This window comes from Solanum lycopersicum, chromosome 11, assembly GCF_036512215.1.
Source record: "Solanum lycopersicum chromosome 11, SLM_r2.1".
Classification (NCBI taxonomy): domain Eukaryota; kingdom Viridiplantae; phylum Streptophyta; class Magnoliopsida; order Solanales; family Solanaceae; genus Solanum; species Solanum lycopersicum.
Window position 1 is genome coordinate 59,843,834 of NC_090810.1, and position 20,629 is coordinate 59,864,462.

Consider the following 20,629-nt stretch of genomic DNA (forward strand, 5'->3'; position numbering starts at 1 on the left):
TTTAAGATCGCAATACTAAAAAATCTTACATGTAGTACATCACACGATTTAAAATTACTTTGTAATTTTCTGAAATTATTTATCAAGTTAAAAAATAAGACAAACAAATTTAAACAGAGAAATATATATTTTCAAAATGTATCTAATTTCGACTCTTAAGATCAACATGGGCTGTGATGAAATGTTAAAAAATGTTTCATCCTTAATCACAATTTTTGAATTCAAATATTGGGTATGAAAGAAATTCTGTTGAGAGCATCGATTCGAATGCACACTACGATGCATGATCTGGATTAAATCGGAACTCCAATGCACACTCTAAATATCGAGGGGATGATCAAAATAAAAAAAATTTAAACTCTCAGGAAATAACATTTTCTCCATTTTAATTGGTTTAACTTACTTTCCTTTTTACTTCGTTTAAAAATAATAAACGACTCTCTTTATATTTAGTATTTATTTAATTTGAACTTTTCAATAATTTATTTAACATCATAAAATTAAATTATATTTTTATATAAGTTAACATATCTTTAATTTAAAATTAAAAACAATAAAAAAAATTTTATGTTACTTTTGATATTTAAAAAAAATAATTCAAAATAGACAACTAAATTTAGACGATCGAACAAGTATTTCGAAATGGAAAAAAACATGTACACCACCCAAAATCTAAACAAGAAACACAAATTCACCCATTTTGTGAAAACATTACTGAAATTATAATTACAAACAACACATACACTGGCCGATAGTGACAGTGTAGACCAAATTTCGATCTCGACCTCGATTTAAAATTAAGCTTTATTCAAAGAAGTAATAGTAATTGAAGACCCTAACGCCGACGTGCCAACGTCGACGTTGAGTGTATCGTAACGGAGAAAAAACTCCGTTACGAATAATCTCGAAACCATCACAACGAAATCTTTTCCGGCGCACTGTTTATTCCCCACTGTAGGACTTTCCGTTTCCGGTCCGTTAGACCATAATACATGTTTCAATAATTTTTCTCCTTCTTCTCCGACGAACCGATCGGCGACGAACTCTCCCGGCCGGTCAAAAATTTTCGGATCCTTCGTTGCAAATGGTTGGTACCCGAATAGGATTTCACCCTTTTTCACCTCGAAAACGGCGTCGTGTGATTCGATCTTAAGGTCCTGTTTGGCTCTTCCGTATTGTGAAGCTACCGGAGGATCAACTCGTAAAGCTTCATATACTACTGATTTCATCAACGGCATTTTCTCCATCGCCGACATCATGATCTTCCCGCCGGCGGATTTTACTTCCGATCGGATCTCGTTTGCTAAACGGGTATGGATCTCCACCCCTGCTTTCGCTATCGATTTCAGCATATTCGGGAAGAAAATCTTCATCCCACCGAAGGAATTGAAGCAAGTAGCGAAGAGAAGATTATGACAAGCTTCATCTTTAGAAATGCCAAGTTTTTCAGCTTCGATGAACAAATTGGCGGAGTTGGTGTAAAAGAAATCGTAAAGTCTCTGATAATCTTTCTTCACCAGAATCGGAGGTAATCGGAAAGTATGGAGGAGTACGTCGTCTAGAAACTTCGGAAGACCGAGAGTTATCACAGGATGAAGCTGAAGCAAAATCCATTTTCCGATCAATGCCGGACCATCAGTTCCGAGCTTAGTTTCCACTGGGTTAACTCCAAATAACGACCGAGCTAAGAAATTGAACGCAGCTTGATCACTGCCGGAGTTAAAACCAACTGTACCTTTTTCCTCCATTTCCTTATCTAGGGTTTCGAAAAGCTCTGTATAAGTTTCATGGAACTCAGGTATAACATGATCACGACGTGAAGAAAGAAGGAAGAACATCAACTTTTTCAATTTTTCATGGTTTGGTTCAGATGGGTCGAGATACGAAAGAATACGATAACCACCGGTGAGTTCAGTCGACGGCACGAAAGTTCCGGTGAAGAGATCCTTCTTTTCAACTTTCGATGCATCGAAAAGTACCGGAAAACTCTTGCCGTCGAGCAAAACAATTACCTTCGGGTTGGAAGTGATGAATGGTCCCGGTGGCATATTCGTTCTAAATATAGTTGATTTGTATTTTGCAATTCTTGATTCGAAAAAATCATTTTTTCCTTGATTATAAAAATAATCAAGCCTATCTTTCCATGGACCAATACCCGGCAACCCATAGTCGCCGGGTATAGTCCTGGTAGATAATTTTATAGGTTGGGTTATTTCGATTGTTGATTTATCGGATAAAGAAACAATAATAGGACGAAATGTAGAGTATTTTGATGGAATTTTTTGGTGAAGAGAAGGAAGAGGAAGAGAAAAAGATAAAGTTAATGCCATTGAACAAAAAAAAATGGTGGGTAATGTTAGTGATACAAAGGTGTTTGATGAAATGTTTTCCTATAGTGTAGTGGTAGGGACTAAAGAAAGAGTGATGTATATATATAAAAATATTGTTGATGATGATATTATTAAAGTGTGTGAATATATATATATAAATTTCACGTGTATAATTTTATATAATATAGTCATCATCACTAGATAGAATGATTTTTCAAGAGATCTTTTTTTTTTTTTTAGTAAAGTTCAAAATTTGATAATTTAGATCTAATGTGGTGTTGAATATTCAAAGACATGGATAGGGTCATAAATGGCAAGTCACTAGTGATATTTTATTATAGAGTTAGAGAATCTATCGAAGAAAATATTTTTATCTTATACGAAAAAAGGTTCTTAAATCAAAGTAGATTGGTTGAAATTGGATATCGAGTCATAAAGTTGAATATTTCCTAAACTGGATAAATTCAGTCTGGTTCCTTAATACTTGTAATTTATTCTTGTATATCTCACACTTCTCACAATATAATTTTAGAAATAAAATTACGTTAAATACGTCATTGGTGTTATTGTTATGATTGTGTACATATTTACTCTACAATCTACTATCTTCAATTCACACCTGATAAAATTTCACTAGATATATTATTATTATTATTAGCATATTCAAGATTGGGATGGCTAAGTATAGGGATCGAAGAGTATTTTCTCTCTCCCTCAAATTAATTATAGCTGGGGAGTTGTTTTAAATTAATTTTGATCTATCATTATGAAAAAAAATTAGTATAACTAATACTTTTTGCGTAATTTTATAATATCTAGCTCTTAATTATAAAAGATTAAATTAATTTAATTTAATTTTAATTTTGAAAAATACAATCAAATTGCCTTTTAAAGTAAAACACGTGGCGACTAATTTGGGACAAATGGAATTTTATTCTTACGTAACTCTAATATTCTAACATACTTCTTTCTTGAATTTAAAGGTTCCTAGTATTAGACATGAGCAAACGTATATTTAGAATATAAATTGTATAATTTTTTGTATTGAATTCATTACTATATTTTAAAAGTAGTAGTTCAAAATTTGTAGCAATTTTCTTATATTTTGGCTCAGGCACTAACCTTTTCCCCCTTTCTTTTAGATTTTTCTCTCTTGCGTTTTGTGCTTTCATTCGGATTTTCATTCTATTATATAGAGATTTGAAGAAATTTTATATATAATAATACAATGTAGAAAAGTGGGGGTGAAATACTTTTCTGGCACATACAAAGAAAATTCAAGATGATGACTATCAAAAGACGAGTAAGGGATGGGGAGAGGGCGACTAAAAAGGAGGCTCGATCTATATATATAGAGAGATTCTCGAAACCAAACTAGACTATAAAAGAACATGAGAAATAACAGCATTCATACGAGTACATAGTGCTTTTGTTTTGTCTCTAACAGAACAAAAGGACAATCCTCTCTATATCTTGGTTTCGATTTTAGCAGAGGGGTTATAGTGCGAATGTTGGAGCAAATCTCTATATTGTGTGTGTGTGGAGGGGGGGGGGGGGGGGGGGGGAATTAAAAGTATTTCTATCAAAACGAATCCGATAAAAATATTTTATATTCGCATCTAACCCTACTAATTCAAACGAACTTAATAAGTTTACATAGATCTTATAGTTGTGAGTAAAACAAGGGAAAAAGTTCAAATATGCAATAGAACTTTGAGAAAAAGACTCATTTATGCAATCCGTTAAAAGTTTGACTTATCTATTGCAATTTTTGTTTGAGAAAAGACTTATCCATGTCAGCATTTCCTAACTAAAATGACACGGATGAGGAAAACTCTTAACGGATAGCATAGATGAGCCTATTCTATAAGTTCGTTGGCATATTTGAACATTTTTCACTTTTTAAAAAATAATTTAATTAATGACGTGCCCCAATCATAACTGACCGCGTATAAACAATTTTGCAAAGTTAGAACTGTTTTCAGTTAACAAATAATGACATGTATAATGTTTTCTAAAACAGAAATGACATAGATGAACCAAACTTTTAACAAATGACATAAATAAAATTTTTATCAAAGTTCGATAACATATTTGAGTCTTTTCCCATAAAATAATAACGTCGAATAATAATTTCATGACAAATTTTAAATTCATGAACTAAAACTTTGAATATTAAACTCATTATCTATAAATTAACATGAATACAATCCAAATTAATACTAACAACATAGGTGTCAGATAAGATGCTAATAAGATCTATAAAATAACATGAATACAATCCAAAATAATATCTACAATGTGCAAAGCCAGTAATCCAATCTTAAAGAATCTTAAATATGGTAAAGAAAAAAGATAAACCCCTTTTTTCTTCTTCTAATTATTATTTATTATTTAAAGTTTATAAAATAATCTTTTTTTTTTCATTCATCTTGGAAATGTTCCTCGAGTTGCTACTAATATTTGGAATAAAATATTTTCTCTTCCAGAATTTAATGAAATTATTCGTTTTATACTTTGGTCTTTTTTTTTTTTTTATCACTTCGTATTATAAGAATTACACTAGGCTAAGAGACAAAAGTTCGGATCCAATATATATTATTTTATTGTTTTAGTTTTATAATTTTGTTGTCAATTGTTATAATAATATTTTAAATGTATTTTTTAAATAATATATATGACACATACAATATTTTGAGAATCCTAATATGCAAGTAGCCACGATAAACTTAAAGTAACTAAATTATTTCCGAGAAGCACACATATCTCAATCATATGTTAGTGGAAATTAGTTTGCCCAGTAGCTAAAAATTAATTAACTATCAACCTACATAATATAATATCAAACTATTAGATGTAGGTGCATATTAAGAAAGAAAAAATAAAAAATAAGATAAAAATGACTTTGATCGAAGGCAAAATGTGAAAAGCCAAAATCAAATCATCACTCTGAAAGTCAAACTATGAATAATTTTTAAAAAAATTAGTACCAAAATTATCCGGTGACAGAGCCTATTACCTCTAACGTATAAGTAATACACCAGGAAACATTATGAAAATAATTAGATAAGATAAGATATAATATTAGCTAACGAAGTAGATGATTTTAGATAGAAGATGAAGATGGAGGCACATGTACTACGATAGAAGGTTATTCAATGATAATTGTTTATCTATCGATTTATGTTACTATTTGTTGTGTTAAGTATTTCGATTACTATTTAAATTTCTTTATAATCATTTTAATAATATTTTAACTTTAACTTTTCACATGACATATTAAAATCATAAAATTAAAGAGCATTTCGTATATTTGACATAATTTTAATTTAAAATCACAAAATTAATTTTTTTTTTCTTGATCTCTGTTCCAAATCTAGAATTTAAAGCTTAGAGTTTAGGGTTTAGATAATTCTTTTTAAAACGGAGGGAGTAACGTAAATTAAATATTGACTCAACCTGAATGTTGATGAATGTCTGCACCGGTACTGCCAAAATGGTTTCGATTATTAAATACAGTAATTTCTATTGGTCAAGACTTAATTACTTTTCTTTTTTCTCCTTAGATAGAAGAGACGGTAACTTTTTGCATGGCTGCTTATTGGAAGTTTAATTACAGTTACAGTAACTTTTTGCATGGCTGCTTATTGGTCAGTCAATTGGCAAGTGTGAATATTTTTATCATTCCAACTTCTCAAAGGTCGTTATTATTTGGTATTTTTAAAAAAAGTTAAATTAAATAATAATTTTTTTTAGTTTATTAATACACATAAAATCTAAAATAATGACCTAGTAAGTATTTTTGGCCTTCACAGGGAGTATTGCAAGTTCGCTTAGTAAATTGTATTATCAGTCTTATTATTCGAGCCTTCTTTAACATCTGTAGAAAAAGCCTACACTTTTTTACTAAATTACAAATTGTGCCTTCTTTCATTGAGTATAGTGGGGTCAATTTAATTTTGATAACTTTATTGAGTTTCTATATATTTTCATTTTTATTCTTTACATATTAAATTTAATATAGTTAAACATTTTGATAAAACTTAATTATTTTGCTTTTATATTCAAAACTATTTATTGTTTTAATATTGCATATATCATTAAATAACTATATAAGATTATTAATAGTCATATTTATATTTTTAAAGTATAATTGATAAAATGAATTTTAAATAATAAGCTCCTAATGAATAATTTATTATGAAAAACATTAAATTAATTAAAATGAAGTATATATTTATTACCTCGACTTAAGTATTCAAATAAGATTTTACTTTTGTTAGATATAAATGCAATTCACCAATATTTAATTAATGTTTTATGTAGTACACACAATTTATCAACATAAAAGATTAACAAATCATAACATTTTTTCTTTGCAATTAAGCTTTTAAAAAAAGTTTTTATGCATCGAAGAAAGAAGGACCTGGTTTACGCGAATGCATAATTTTTCACCTTATATAATAATACAATTGATAATATACTCTATAATCTAAAAAGTGAAATTTGAAAAAAAACCCATATACACAGATTTTATTCATATATTTACTTAAATATATGTACCTAAATTAAAAAAAGAAGTTTCATAGGGCAATTATCATTGAGTGCATTTTTATGGAATTAGGATTTCCATTTCATGTCTATCTTATATTTTTCCTTTTTTATTTTTTAAAATTAATTTTGGAGTTTTTTTTTTGTTATTATTATTATAGTAGAATTACACAAAGAAAATTTAACAATTTAAAACTATAATAAAATTACAATAAAAAACTTTAAAATCAAATTTTGATTATCAAACTCAATGGAGTCGTTTCATCATATTTTTATATCATTGGATCCATTAGTAGTGCGCGCATGTTTAAACTCTGCACAATTCTTAATGGGTCCTAAAAAGTCATAGCTATTATTATCTCCATTAGTACCCCTTCAGTCTATTTTACTTGTACTAGCTTTTTGTCTCGTTTTGTTTTACACATTTTTTTAGAAAATATATTAATTATTATATATTTTTTATTTCTATTTATGCATATTTCCACATCAATATTTCAATGCCAAATTAAGTATTTTGTTTTTGGATGCATGTATCGTATACCGGATAGAAAACAAAGAGAGCAAAGATTGCCATTCTCTTTCTTTAGATGGTGTAGTACGGATGAATTTATTATTATTTTTTATTAGTTTGAGATTCAATTTCGAACTATGCATATGAATTTTTTTGATAGAAGTATTTCTCTCAAATACGTCCTCCATGATATGAATTTAAATTATTTAAATTTCAATACGAATATTGAACTTATGGAAAACCAACAAAAACTCAATTCTATATTGCTTTTTTTGTAGCTCGAGTTTTATGGACTGCATTGGAGTTGAACATTCTTCAACGACAAAGATAAAAGGAAATGAAATCAAAATGAAATTTTACACTGCCTTTGAAAAAAAAAAAGTAGAATACTTCCTTGATGTGGACTTCTATTGCAACTCCAAAATATTTTCAAACCCAACAAAAGAAAGAAAAAAGAGACTCCAAATATTTAACTTCATTGAACTAACAAGTACTAGTATTAGGCTTATATCTGGTGTTTTGTGCGGTAAGAAAATGTCGCCAATTCTTAAATTTAGGTTATATAAAGTGACAGTCAAACCAAATATATTGTAGGGCGGCAAAGTATTAATTGATTAAGAACTCGAACATTTAAAAAAGACAAATTGTGGAAATAAAAATGTTAGAAATGGATGTTTAGGCATTTGAAGAGAGATAGGAATAAAAATGAAGATGTCAAAAACAAAGAGGGAATAATCATCATGGTGGACAAGATGAGGGAGGTAAGTCTAAGACAGGCGAGTACGTGAAGAGGAAATGTACACACACTCTAATGAGAATGTGTACAGGTTGACTATAGTCGAATAATGAGAAGTAGAAGTCAGTCAAAAAAATATGAAGCGGTGATTAGACAAGACAAGACATGATACATCTGCATCTCATCAAAGATCGAAGATTAATAAGTAGTCAAGTGTTGTTTCATTTCCTTACAAGTATTGTTTTTATCACCTTTCTACTATTTTCTTCGCTACTTTATTTGTTTCTTATACTTGATTCACTTAAAATGAGGGTCTATCTGAAATATCTTTAGACTAAAACTCAGTAATCACCAGAGTCTCCAAATCCCACTTGTAAAATTATAATGAAGATTTTGTTATTGTTGTAGTATTTGTCTTTTACCCACTTCAATAGTACATGAATCAAATTTTAAGTAATCTTTGGACATGCGATTTCATCTTGTGATTTGAAATCATGAGATGAAATCTCAAAATTCTCCAAAAAGTTTGATTTGAATTTTCATATCATGATTTTATATTTTTCAAATATAAAAATTGACCCACAAGATTTATTTTGTAAAAAGAAAAAATCCTATACCTATCAACCATTTATTTTATATGTAAACAACATTTATGGTTGATATTATTACTCTTACCAATGAGATAAAAATGATATTTCCAGAAATCAGATATTCACCTATACATCTGACTATTAAAGGTTAAGAGAAGATAATATGCACCTGAAGTATTTTATTTTGTAGATGCATTCAAGGTAGACATACTTAAAGAAGAATATGGAAAATAATGTTAGACTTGCTGCTGGATTTAGCAAAGATGAATAGTGCAAGTTCAAAACCCAAACCAAATATTGCTCTTGGGAAAGAATGTCAAGAAAAAAAATGGCTTGCACCTGAGCTGGTTATCGGTAATTTGCAAAAGTGTTGTGCCAACCATAATGTATTAGCTGCTAAATAACGGAATCAATAAATTAATAGTTGATCAAAATAATTTAAGACTGAAGAGTGCAGAAGTTGAACAGAATATGTGAAGTGTCTAATACCAGTCTATCATTGGTAACCATCTTGAGATTCCAATTGCTCATTTGAAATGGCTAAGTACTTCTTTTTCATCTCAACGGCTGTGATATCTGTAAGGCAGAAACAAACAGATTTAACTGTTACACGAAGACCCCAAGAGAACACTCACTCGTCAAGGAAGAATAAAATGCGGGTAAGACCCAGTTTAGATCATATATACGGTTTAAAAGGAAAAGAATGAGAATGGAAAGGAAAAAAAAATTTTGGACAGATGATTTCCTGATTCTTTGTGGATCAGATGGGGAGAAGAAAAGAGTAAGAACATGCCCATTCGAACTAGCACACAGAAAATTACTAAGGTACAATATAAGATTTCTACTTGAATCTTTTTTGTTTTGTTTTTGATGACCTGGAGTCTGGGTCAGCTTACACTCACCTCAACTAATTCCACGATATACATGTCACCTCCCACCAACAACAAATACCAGTTAACTTTGTTGTTAATGAGTTAATGTGATCATCTTTGTTTCATGTCAATCAATAGAATCACTTTGACTTGTTTACTTTCCTTCATATTAGAGGAAAGCTTTTTTTTCTTTTCTATTGCCCACAGGCCACATGGTGATCCAAAGATGCGTACACCAAAATGACCATTTTAAACATGGACTGTCAGTCCTCTACTTGACTATTTAGGCAACAATTTCAATGCAAAAGTTTTTCTATAGTAGTAAAAATTGGCAAATTAATTATCAACCGGAAAATTGCAATCAGTACAACTTTACGTGACAAGATGAAAGCAGAAAAAAGAGGTGGAATTTAGAGATGATAACTAATTCAAAAATTAGAACATTTTGATCTCACCTCGTACAGGATATATTGAGTTGTAGTGAACCTCGGCCCAAAAGCTCAAGAAGATAACTGCAACAAAGGGAGTTCATATACAAGAGTCAGGCCAACTTTGTTAAAACTGAAGAGAAACAACAATGCGGACTGATCTCATATGAACTCTCTTTCATGATTATTTGACCAAGTAATAATGATAAGGATCACTCAGAGTTGTTTGATATATTCCAAGAGAAAAGGAGATCTCTCTTTTGAATTGCACAACGGGAATAAACAAATTCACCTACCACCCGAAGGCGACCGAAATGTATCTGTTCTTCATTAACAAGTTCAGGTAAAAATGTTCATTTGTTGCTTGAAATTAAAATTCCACAAGAAAAAACCAAGTCTAAGCAAAAACGTACTATTTTGTTATTGTAGATACAAGTCTAGGAATCTAGACTTAACCATGAAGGTCAGTAGTACCACAACTCGTATATTTAGAACGTTGATGCAGCTTATAAGACAGCTCTGAATTCAAGGCAAGACTAACATCAGAGTTAAGGTCAACATAACTATTCAATATTTTCTACAATTTATGCACTCAATATAAATAGTTGCTCCACATAGAGAAATCAGTAAAGTTCCAAAAGAGGATTCAATAGTGTGATTAGCCAATAATTTAGGCATTGCAAAAGCAGATAACTGAAAACAAATTACTAGTTTTTCTAAACTGGAGTAATCCACTGTGAGGTGGCCAAACCAATACAAATATTTTAGTATTTACGCAACGTCATAGGGATAACTTAGATGATAAGCAATACGTTCAAAGCTGCAGATAGATCTAGCAACAAGAAAAGGAACAAAACAGATTTACGAACAAGAATACATCTTTTACCTCGTTCAGACTTTTGAATGGTGGGAAGTATCTCAATGTAGCAGGTATCTCGGAAAGATGTTATGACCAATATTTTTACACCATACTGCATTGAATAGTTGAGAAAGTCAGATAATTATAAATTTCTTGACTCTGCTAGCAAACTACAATCAAATACTGACTTTTAATCTGGAAAAATAAACAAGCCCCAATAACTTGATTTCACTGAAGAAAATGGTGTTATAATATTACGCTTGAGAATCACTAATAAACAACTAACAGAATCCAAGCATCTCTTTGCAACAACCCAACATGATGTTCACAAAGTGCACCATAAATGCACTAAGAAAATAAATTATTCTGAACTTTCAACTGATATTTGTAGATTAAACAAGAATGAAGAATGTGCCAGGGGATATGCAGTTCTTGGTCTTGGCTATTTTAATTATTAGGTGCAAGTCTTTTGGAAAGTTCACCCCCTTGTGTGGCTTAGCCTTGGAAATGATATGCCAGAATTTTAAAAGAGAAAGACACTTAGAGTGCCTCTCCTTCCCCCTCCAAATTCTCGCTCACCAGAGAATAAGAGAAACAGAAAGAAAGGAACAATGGGGTGAGAGAAAGCACAGGCCAAAAACTTACCGAATCAGAAGCTGCTTGTAGAGTTACATGATCACCCCACTCGCCGTCCCTGATTTCATTTGCATAAAAGTAGTGATTTAGAGTAATCCATACAATGATATTAATTCAGAAACAAAGTTGAAGAGATACTTTGACATCTTGTTCAGGTAATCATGATAGGCCATGGGAACATATCCGTCATATATCTCTGGGCATGACTTGAGCTGATAATCCAAAAAAAGAAATGATATCATTATCGCGGAACAAGAATGATAAGGCGAGATTTGCTTATGTTATGATGTGAAGCTTTACGGACCTGATTTACAACTTGCTGTCTGACAAATTTGTGATGCTCAGGGGTGCGGTAAAATTGATCTGACAAAGCACGAAACTAGAACAATACATGTTCTACCAATCAGAAGTGAAAATGGAACAGTTAGGTCGGAACAACAAGACTGATTAAGATAATACTCCTTCAATCCCAACTGCATTTCAGTATTACTATTAATCTGAGATTCATACATACAAAAAAGACTTTTAGAGGGTGTGGGTACTTGAGAGGAAGGAATTCATTAAGGACATACATGTAGGGGCAGTCAAAGTACAGGAAAATGGAAGGCAAATGAATTTTCTGAAAATGTTGAATTACACCAGGTTTGCCTTCCGCAGTATTGTTTTTACCCTTATTATGTGTGAGTCAACCAATAATGTAAATAGAATCGTGCCTGTTATTTGCAGATGATACTGTCCATGAAACTATGGAGGGACCCATCAGAAGTTGGATTTTTGGATAGGCACTTTAGAGACTAAATGTTTAGGATAAATAGAACCAAAACAGAATATATGTATAGTTTAGCTCGTATAAGAGGGTGAAGGTGAAGTTAGACAGAATTTAGTTTCTAAATGCTGAACTAATAGCTAAACTGAATTTTCCAAGAAATGACGCAATAGATACAACAGAAGGGGGGAAAAGACACATGATAGATGCAGACATGACATGCAGAAAAAAGTAGGATGTTTGAAATGGAGGGTTGCAACCTGAGTATGTCCGACTTAGCTTCTAAAACTGCATTGTCCAGGAAATGACATGATAGATGCAGATATGATATATAGAATTAAAATAGGATGTTTGAAATAGAGGGCTGCAATTCGAGTATTATATGATACATAAAATATTTATCAAGTAAAGTTTTATAGAATAGTGGTGAGACCAACAATATTATGTCTCTAAGGTGAACATATCCATAATCATCCTCAGATACAGAGATATTAAGAAAGATATTCATTCCTATAATGTTAGACAAGTAAAAATAACCACATCTGACAAATAGTGCACATAGCATGCATAAAGGATAAATTAAGTGAAGATTGCCTCCCGCCTGAGATGGTTTGTCCATGTCCAACGTTGATTCCATATGCCCCGAGCCATATGTAAGACATTTCAATGATTTGAGGCGCTTAAAAGGGATGAGGTAGACTAAACAAACAGGGAAGGAAGATGTCAAAAATACCTAACACCTTTGGAATCAATATACATAGCTAAGAATTGAAACAATGAAAGCAAAATATTCCTGTAGGTGATACTATTTGATTGGGATACAAGTTTAGCTATGTTGTTACACTATTACGTCTGATATTTGGTAATAATTTGGTTAAAGATTGGTATGACAATGTAGAAGTAAGTGAAAGATTTAGAGAATCTTTAGCATATATAAGCAAAGTAGTATTGGAATGCTTTGAGCCCCAATAAGTTAAATGGTTACAGATGATTGGACATAGCAGGAGTCAATGTTCTTTGGATGGAGATGTGTGGTTATTCGAATGATGAACTTGAGATTTGATTGGTTGATGAAAGAACTTGAGATTTATAATGCAATTATTTTAGACTATTGACTTATATCAACAAAAAAAATTTATAGGAAGTATTCAGGAGGATCATATATTAAATATAAGCTTAAACAAGGTGAGCATCCTTTTTAGTTGAATCCCTAAGAGAGGTTATTCTCATTTTCCTCTCCTCTTTTCTTCTTGTTATGTAAAGTCCTCAAAGTTACTAACCGAAAACCAATTTGATTATTCATTATTTCTCTACTTCTTAATTACATAATTTGCAACCCTCATAATTAACCTAAGATAACCTCAGCTTTAACATCCCCAAACTGCATAACTTCTCCTTTTTTGATTAGGAGTTCATCACTTCTCGCATCAACTTTGACTAATGTTTAAGAAAAAGACCTTTTTAGCATTTTTCTAGCGTAAGAAGACAGTTACATATGGATATCAAAGGTAAAAATATAGACTTGTGTGAATTGTAGCACCGAAAACTAGAGCTTACGGGAAAAGTGGTGAAACCAAATCATGTTCCTATTATTTCAAACTTTTGTTTTTTCAGGGATGATATATCTATAACACTTTATTTTCTAGGCTGGTTCCAACACTAAATTTCAGATTTTATATTGCAACCGCATAGCATCCCATAACCATATGAGATGGCTTTCTTGGGTGGAGTTTCTTAACCAAATGTCAAATGCAATAGTCTGTCAGCGTCCATTCCTCATTTTCCCCGTAGTGTATCTTATGATAAGTGCTTACATGATATTATCATTACATAGATTGTTAAAATTGGGATTAGAAGTTAGTAACTCCGATACATAAGCTATTTACATTTCACATACGGGGCAGTAAGTTCCCCTATTTGGATAATCTGAAAATAGTGTTTTGTTTCTTAAAATATTGAATATTTGTTGTTCCATGTCCCGTTCTTTATCTACGTTGTATAACTCAAGAAATTTATAAAATGAAAAGACACCCTTTTCAAACTTCTTTAACTCAAGTCATTACTTTCTTATGTCTAAAGAAATCAAGATACTAAACCTGCCCTCCTCTTTTGAACACTAAACAAAACTACAGATATCCTCAACTATCTAGTAAATAATTGTGCTAGGGAAGATTGTGACTTTTAATTGAAAAGAATTGAATGATGAATGTAGTAGAGCTGACCTGACAATTCCCATCACCTTGAACTTTAAATTCCACTAGTTCATAAACCTGTAATCTGTAAAATAAACAAACTTCTGCACCTTAAACAAAAGAATGACAAAGAAGATAAACAAACAGGGAACACACTCACAAATTCTACATATATACTCCCTCGTTTCATTTTATGTTAAAGTATTTAACTAGACATGAAGTTTAAGAATTAAGAAATTCATTTGATGTATATCATAAATAATTGGATTATTAAAGAGAATATCAAAGTCGAGGTTACAAAGAGAGTAAACATCACATCAAAATTAAAGTAGGAAGAACTTAATAAATTTAGATTCATGAATGTTGTGACAGTTGTATAGAAATAAAATGGTGCAAATATTTTGGTTCAAAGTGAGTTAAAATGAACCCCTTTGTTTAAAAAAGAATGAAGGAATACAAGGGACAAACAATCTACTTTTCGGTTTCAATTATAAAATCGAGTTCTTAGTCTTTTTAAAATAAAATTTACACAGAATTCTTTACCAAAAAAAATTTACACAGAATTATGAAAAAGTTATGGTCAAAGAAAAAGTTGTTCAACTTCTCAAATAATAGTAGAGCCACATAAAGCAGACGGGAGTATTTCTTCCTGATTTGTTCTTGTCCTATTATTTTCCACCTTTTTGATAGGTATTTACATTATTTAATTTGTTTAAACTTAACAGCTGCAAGAATTATCCCTGCCATCAAATAACACGGACTTAATTTTTCAAACAATAGAAAAACATGCAAAATATAGAATTATCTTTGCCATCAAATAAGACGGACTTAATTTTTCAAACAATAAAAAAACATGCAAAATATAGTAAATAATGATGAATCCTTATGAAACAATATGATATTTAAGTTTTGCCAAAATATAATTTGTCGATCAGCATCTTTTCAGAAGTGGTGAGGTAAATTTAGAGCAAAAAAAACAAGTTGCAAGGTTTATCAACCAGCATAAGGTTTGTAGATGTTTGAACCAAACATGCACATCTTCCATCAAAGAAATTGTATAATACCGGTCAAGAAGTCTTTGATGATCTAAGGTTGCCTCATCAATTGATGGTATTTCTCCATTGATTCTAGGAATGTGCTGCAAAGGCAAGTATAGAAGTTGTATGAGCATAAAGGCAAAGATTGTTTTCAAGAGGCACAACTAAGTTTAGAGACAAAAACAAGTATATCTCTCAAGTGTCTACGGAGAATGAAGTTTAACAACAATGAGACACGTCTCCAACTACTTCTGGCACATGAATCCCGATTTTTTCAGATGATTGTGTTGATCATGAAAAGGAGAACAGTTGAAAATCTTAGCAGCTAACTCACTATACATATGGACATAGAATGCTTACAGGAATTGGAATCATCTGGTTCAATCGTTTCCCTACTTCACCATCAAGATCATATTCATCTGTCAATTCAAGTGAATATGACCAGTCCTCCCCTGTATATGACTCTTCTCCTGGGCTAGAGCATGAAGTGGAAGCTCCATCATTAGTTTCTTCTTCATCACAGTTCTCTTCTCCTGGAAATTATAATATGAATAGTCAGAATAAATTAACCCAAGAACTATATTTATGAGGTTGGAAAAGGCAAACACTTCCAATACCAATATTGTAGTTTCCTATAGGTTGACCAAACCAGTCTTGTGGATAAAAATGTGCTTGTGTATGTTCTTCCATTTGATGGAGAATTGAAGGTGGTTCAGCGACTGAAAGCTGAGACAGTTCTTCCTGGAGACGCTGTGCATTGAAATTGTGATTTTCCTCATTGCCAGATTCTGTACTAAAATGATCACCTTTGAAGTAATGGTCCTGATAGTAATCTAAGCTGTTTTGGGGCATGGCACCACTATATGCGCAGTTAGAGTAAGGATCACTATCAAACAACTGAAGACCCCACCGAACGACATCTGGATCTTGCTCGTGCGTAATCATCTGAGCAGTTTTATTTTTCCATCAGATAAAAGCATGCAACAATGAATACTGATGATTATTGCTGTGTAGAAATTAAGAACGATAAAAAGAGAGAGCCAATTATCTGGGCTCCGAGACGTAGAACATCCATTTCCCTCCAAACCAATTTTAGTACAAGAACATTTCAAGAACTAATATATCTGTGTTTCTCTTTGTTTTTGTGAAAAGTAATAATATACTTGTGTTTTGTTTTTAGAAAGAACAAAATCACTCAATACTCATCGTCACTTCACCAGAAACACAGATGAGCAATCGGAATGAAGCTCAAAAACTACTCAATTTCATCTATTAACAAAATCACAAAAAAAAAATGCTCGTTCAACCTACATTTAATTCCTTCCTATCCAAATTACAACAGCTCATTCAACAAAAGAAGAATGCTGTGTAAAAAAAAAGAGTAAATACACATATCTAAATCAATAACAACAAATTTAGATCAACTCGATCCATTTCAAAACTACAACAATTGAACAAAATCACTCATACTCATCGTTAACAGTTCACACATGAACACTCAGAATGAAGCACAAAATACACTGAATTTCATCACAACAAATTTAATCAACTCGATCCATTTCAAACTGATTCATCACCTGACAATTACGCACTTCTACAACAAATAAACAAACTCACTCATACTCATCGTTACTTCACACATGAACACTCGTAATAAAGCACAAAAACACACAATTTCATCTATGCACGAAAAAATCACAAAAAGATGCTCGTTCAACCTACATTTAATTCCGTCCTATATAAATTACAACAGCTCATTCAACCAAGGAAAAATGTTGTGTAAAAAAAAAGAGTACATACACATATCTAAATCAATAACAACGAATTTAGATCAACTCAATCCATTTCAAAACTACAGCAACTGAACAAAATCACTCATACTCATCGTTAACAGTTCACACATGAACACTCAGAATGAAGCACAAAATACACTGAATTTCATCACAACAAATTTTAATCAACTCGATCCATTTCAAACAGATTCATCACCTGATGATTACACACTTGTACAACAAAAATGAACAAAACACTCGTAATGAAGCACGAAAAACACACAATTTCATCTATTCACAAAAATGCTCATTAAACTTACATTCAATTCCAGCCGATCCAAATTACAACAGCTCGTTCAACTGAGGAAAAATGCTGTTGATAAAAAAATTACACAACATATCTAAATCAATCACAACAACTTCTGATCAACTCGATCCATTTCAAACTGATTCATCACCTGATGATTACACACTTGTACAACAAAAATGAACAAAACACTCGTAATGAAGCACAAAAAAAACACAATTTCATCTATTCACAAAAATGCTCATTAAACTTACATTTTATTCCGGCCGATCCAAATTACAGCAGCAAGTTCAACTGAAGAAAAACAACAACCGTACTCGAGAAGCCACAAATAGCAATAGTAGTAATATATGGATGGAGAGAAATAGTTGATGATTGGGGAGAAGTGGAGAAGGACGGATGCCACGAGGTGAGAGAGAGAGAGAGGAAATGGACAGTAAAAATGGAATCAAAATTCTGCAAATGCACCTCTTTCTGACTTCTCTTTCACTGCTCAGTCCCTTCTTTTGGAGTTTTTCAGCTTCTATCCTCGCCTTTTATTCCCTTTTCTCTTTTATTTTACAATTAAATTTATTTTTTCGCTATTTCATAATATTTTAGAGTTTAAAAAAGTCATCAATTTCTTTTTTAGCAATTTAACTATTTTATACATTTATAATAATGTTCATCTTATTGGATTTATGGAAAATAGTTTTTATTTTTTGTCTTTATATATTTTTTCCATCAAGTGGGAATCAATAGGAATAAAGTGAAAAATTGGAAGTGATGCTATTAATAGTTATCAAATAAAAATGAAACAACTATATTCTAAACTAGTGTTTAAGTAAATATTTTTATGTTTATTTGATAGTAGATTTGTGGGTTGGGGTTTGAAAATTTATTTTGAATATCTATTTGATCATAGATTTTGGATCAGACTTGAAAAATTTATCTTCAGATATCTATTTGGTTATAGATTTTGAATTACATCTGAAAAAAAGTTAGTTTGAATGTTTGTTTGATCATGGAGTTTAGATCAAACTCTAAAAACTTATCTTAAAATATTTGTTTGATCATAAATCTAAAATTAGCCTTTGAAAACTTTACTTTATATATCGATTTAATCATAGATTTTGAATCAATATTTGAAAAGTCATCTTCAAATTTCTATTTGGTCATATATTTTGGATCAGATATTGAAAACTTATCTTTATATATTTGTTTGATCATATATTTTAAATTAGACTATGAAAATTTACTTCAAATGTTTATTTGATCATAGATTTTTTTTATCAAACTTTGAAACTTATTTTCAAATATATGTTTGGACATAGATATTATTGAAAACTTATCTTCAAATATTTGTTTAGTACGTAATAGAATTTAGATTAGACTTTGAAAATTTTACTTTAAATGTCTATTTAACCATAGAGTTAGAATTTGACTTTGAAAAATTATCTTCAAATATCTATTTAACCATAAATTTTGGGTCAAATGAAAACTTTACTTCAAATATTGTTTGGTCAGACTTTGGATTAGACTTTAAAAATTTTACTTTAAATGTTTATTTGGTCAAAGACTTTTAATTAAATTTTGCTAACTAATCTTCAAATATCTATTTAGTCTTAGATTTGGGTTTTAAAAACATACCTTCAAATGTCTATTTGGTCAAAGATTTTGAATCGACTTTGAAAACTCATCTTCATACATTTGTCTGGTCATAGATTTTGAAAATCTTACTTTAAATGTTTATATAATCATAGATTTAGATCGAGACTCTGAAAACTTATCTTCAAACAACGTGAAAAGGTGTGTAACACATTCAAATGGATCAAAAGAAAGAAGATGGAAACAATTCCAAAAAGGGATAGTGGCACCAATTTTGGGGGCAATTAAAGAAAGATTTTTCAACAAGGAATTGTACAACATGAGTTGGTCATTAGACAAATAGAACAAGAAATTATGTAAAAGAGTTTATATGTTGAAAGACACTAAAACAATACTTACATGTCAGTTTTTTATTTCAAAAATATGTAAGTAGATGTTTGTTTTCTTGAGATCTAGTGATTTGAAGAAGATAAACATCTATTTACATATTTTTGAAATTAAAAAGTGACATCTAAGTGCTCTTTTAATGTCTTTCAACATGTAATATAAATCTTTGACATATTTCTTATTGTATTTGTGTATCATTAACTCAGCTTGTACACTTAAAATCACATGGAGTAAATCATTGCCATCAAAATTGATGCCAATATTTCTTTTTGGAAGATAAATTCTCGAAGCCTCGTTCAAAATTTATGACCAAATAAATGTTTAAGGTAAAATATTTAAAATTTATGATCAGATAAATATTTGAAGATAGATTTTTAAAATTTAATAGAAACTCTTTGACAAAAAAAATTTGAAAGGGCATTTCTAAAAAGGATGAGACATTTTATTTATCGTAAAAAATTAGCATATTTTATACTTAAAAATAATCACTTTGAATGACATATTTTTTATTTTATAATCATAAAATATTCATGGAAGATGAATATTACAACTCGTTTGATAACGAAAAATTAGAGTAAGATAATAATTTTGAAATAATTTTTTTATTTTAAAATTCTAACATGGCATATTGAGAATTTTAATATAAAAATATATTTTAATACATTAGCTATTTTTTTAAATTCCGTCAAACTAAAACAAACAAATAAACAAATCAAAAGTTAAAAAGTATAATTTTTGAAATAAATTTCGAATCAAAATTTACATATCGATCTGTCTTTTTTCTAAATAAATAATATTTTAATGTCTTTTTGTATTCACTTTCTATTTACAGGTACGGATACCGTGTTTTATCATGATATTGTCGGGAGCTAGAAATGGCTGCCGTTAAATTCCCATATTTTTTTTCATTTTTCCCTCAAGAAAGCAAAATATATTTAATTAAGTAGGTTTTAAATGGTATAAAAAAATATATAGGATTTTAAGTTAAATTCAAAATATATATAATAAATAAAATTATATTTGAATATATATTTCACTTTGAAATTTATTGAAGTTTTGTGAGAGATT

The 20,629-nt window shown here is 30.5% G+C and overlaps 2 protein-coding genes across 9 annotated transcripts; both read right to left on the reverse strand.

Annotated features, from left to right (window-relative positions):
• Positions 1–690: 690 nt before the first annotated feature.
• On the reverse strand, positions 691–2,386 carry AOS2 (allene oxide synthase 2). Its single transcript, NM_001287778.2, is given in 1 exon segment — positions 691–2,386. A coding segment is annotated over 1 exon segment (1,533 nt). The 5' UTR covers positions 2,331–2,386; the 3' UTR covers positions 691–797.
• A 6,369-nt stretch (positions 2,387–8,755) lies between these two features.
• Positions 8,756–18,149, reverse strand: LOC101267197 (OVARIAN TUMOR DOMAIN-containing deubiquitinating enzyme 12-like). Of its 8 annotated transcripts, none has more exons than XM_069290735.1 (13): positions 17,842–18,149; positions 17,601–17,653; positions 16,126–16,453; positions 15,869–16,041; positions 15,536–15,609; positions 14,502–14,556; positions 11,818–11,892; positions 11,652–11,725; positions 11,523–11,571; positions 10,905–10,989; positions 10,046–10,102; positions 9,208–9,294; positions 8,756–9,111 (listed from the first exon to the last, which is right to left on the reverse strand). In XM_069290735.1, the coding sequence occupies exons 3-12, from the start codon at positions 16,451–16,453 to the stop codon at positions 9,215–9,217; spliced, it is 1,050 nt and encodes a 349-aa protein (XP_069146836.1). In that variant the 5' UTR covers positions 17,601–17,653; positions 17,842–18,149; the 3' UTR covers positions 8,756–9,111; positions 9,208–9,214. The 8 variants fall into 8 exon arrangements, with proteins under 8 accessions (XP_069146836.1, XP_004251162.1, XP_069146834.1 ...); XM_004251114.5 differs by having other exon boundaries at positions 8,756–9,114; XM_069290733.1 differs by having other exon boundaries at positions 17,601–17,752; positions 17,842–18,118.
• Between the last annotated feature and the right edge of the window lie 2,480 nt (positions 18,150–20,629).

Bases quoted from the DNA above. Each gene is read 5' to 3' on its own strand.
- LOC101267197 (XM_069290735.1), bottom strand. From the start codon at position 16,453: ATGATTACGCACGAGCAAGATCCAGATGTCGTTCGGTGGGGTCTTCAG. The intron at 14,557-15,535 runs GTATTATACAAT...TTTATTTTACAG, and splicing joins CATCAAAGACTTCTTGACCG to ATTACAGGTTTATGAACTAG. The intron at 9,295-10,045 runs GTGAGATCAAAA...TCTGCCTTACAG, and splicing joins CTCAATATATCCTGTACGAG to ATATCACAGCCGTTGAGATG.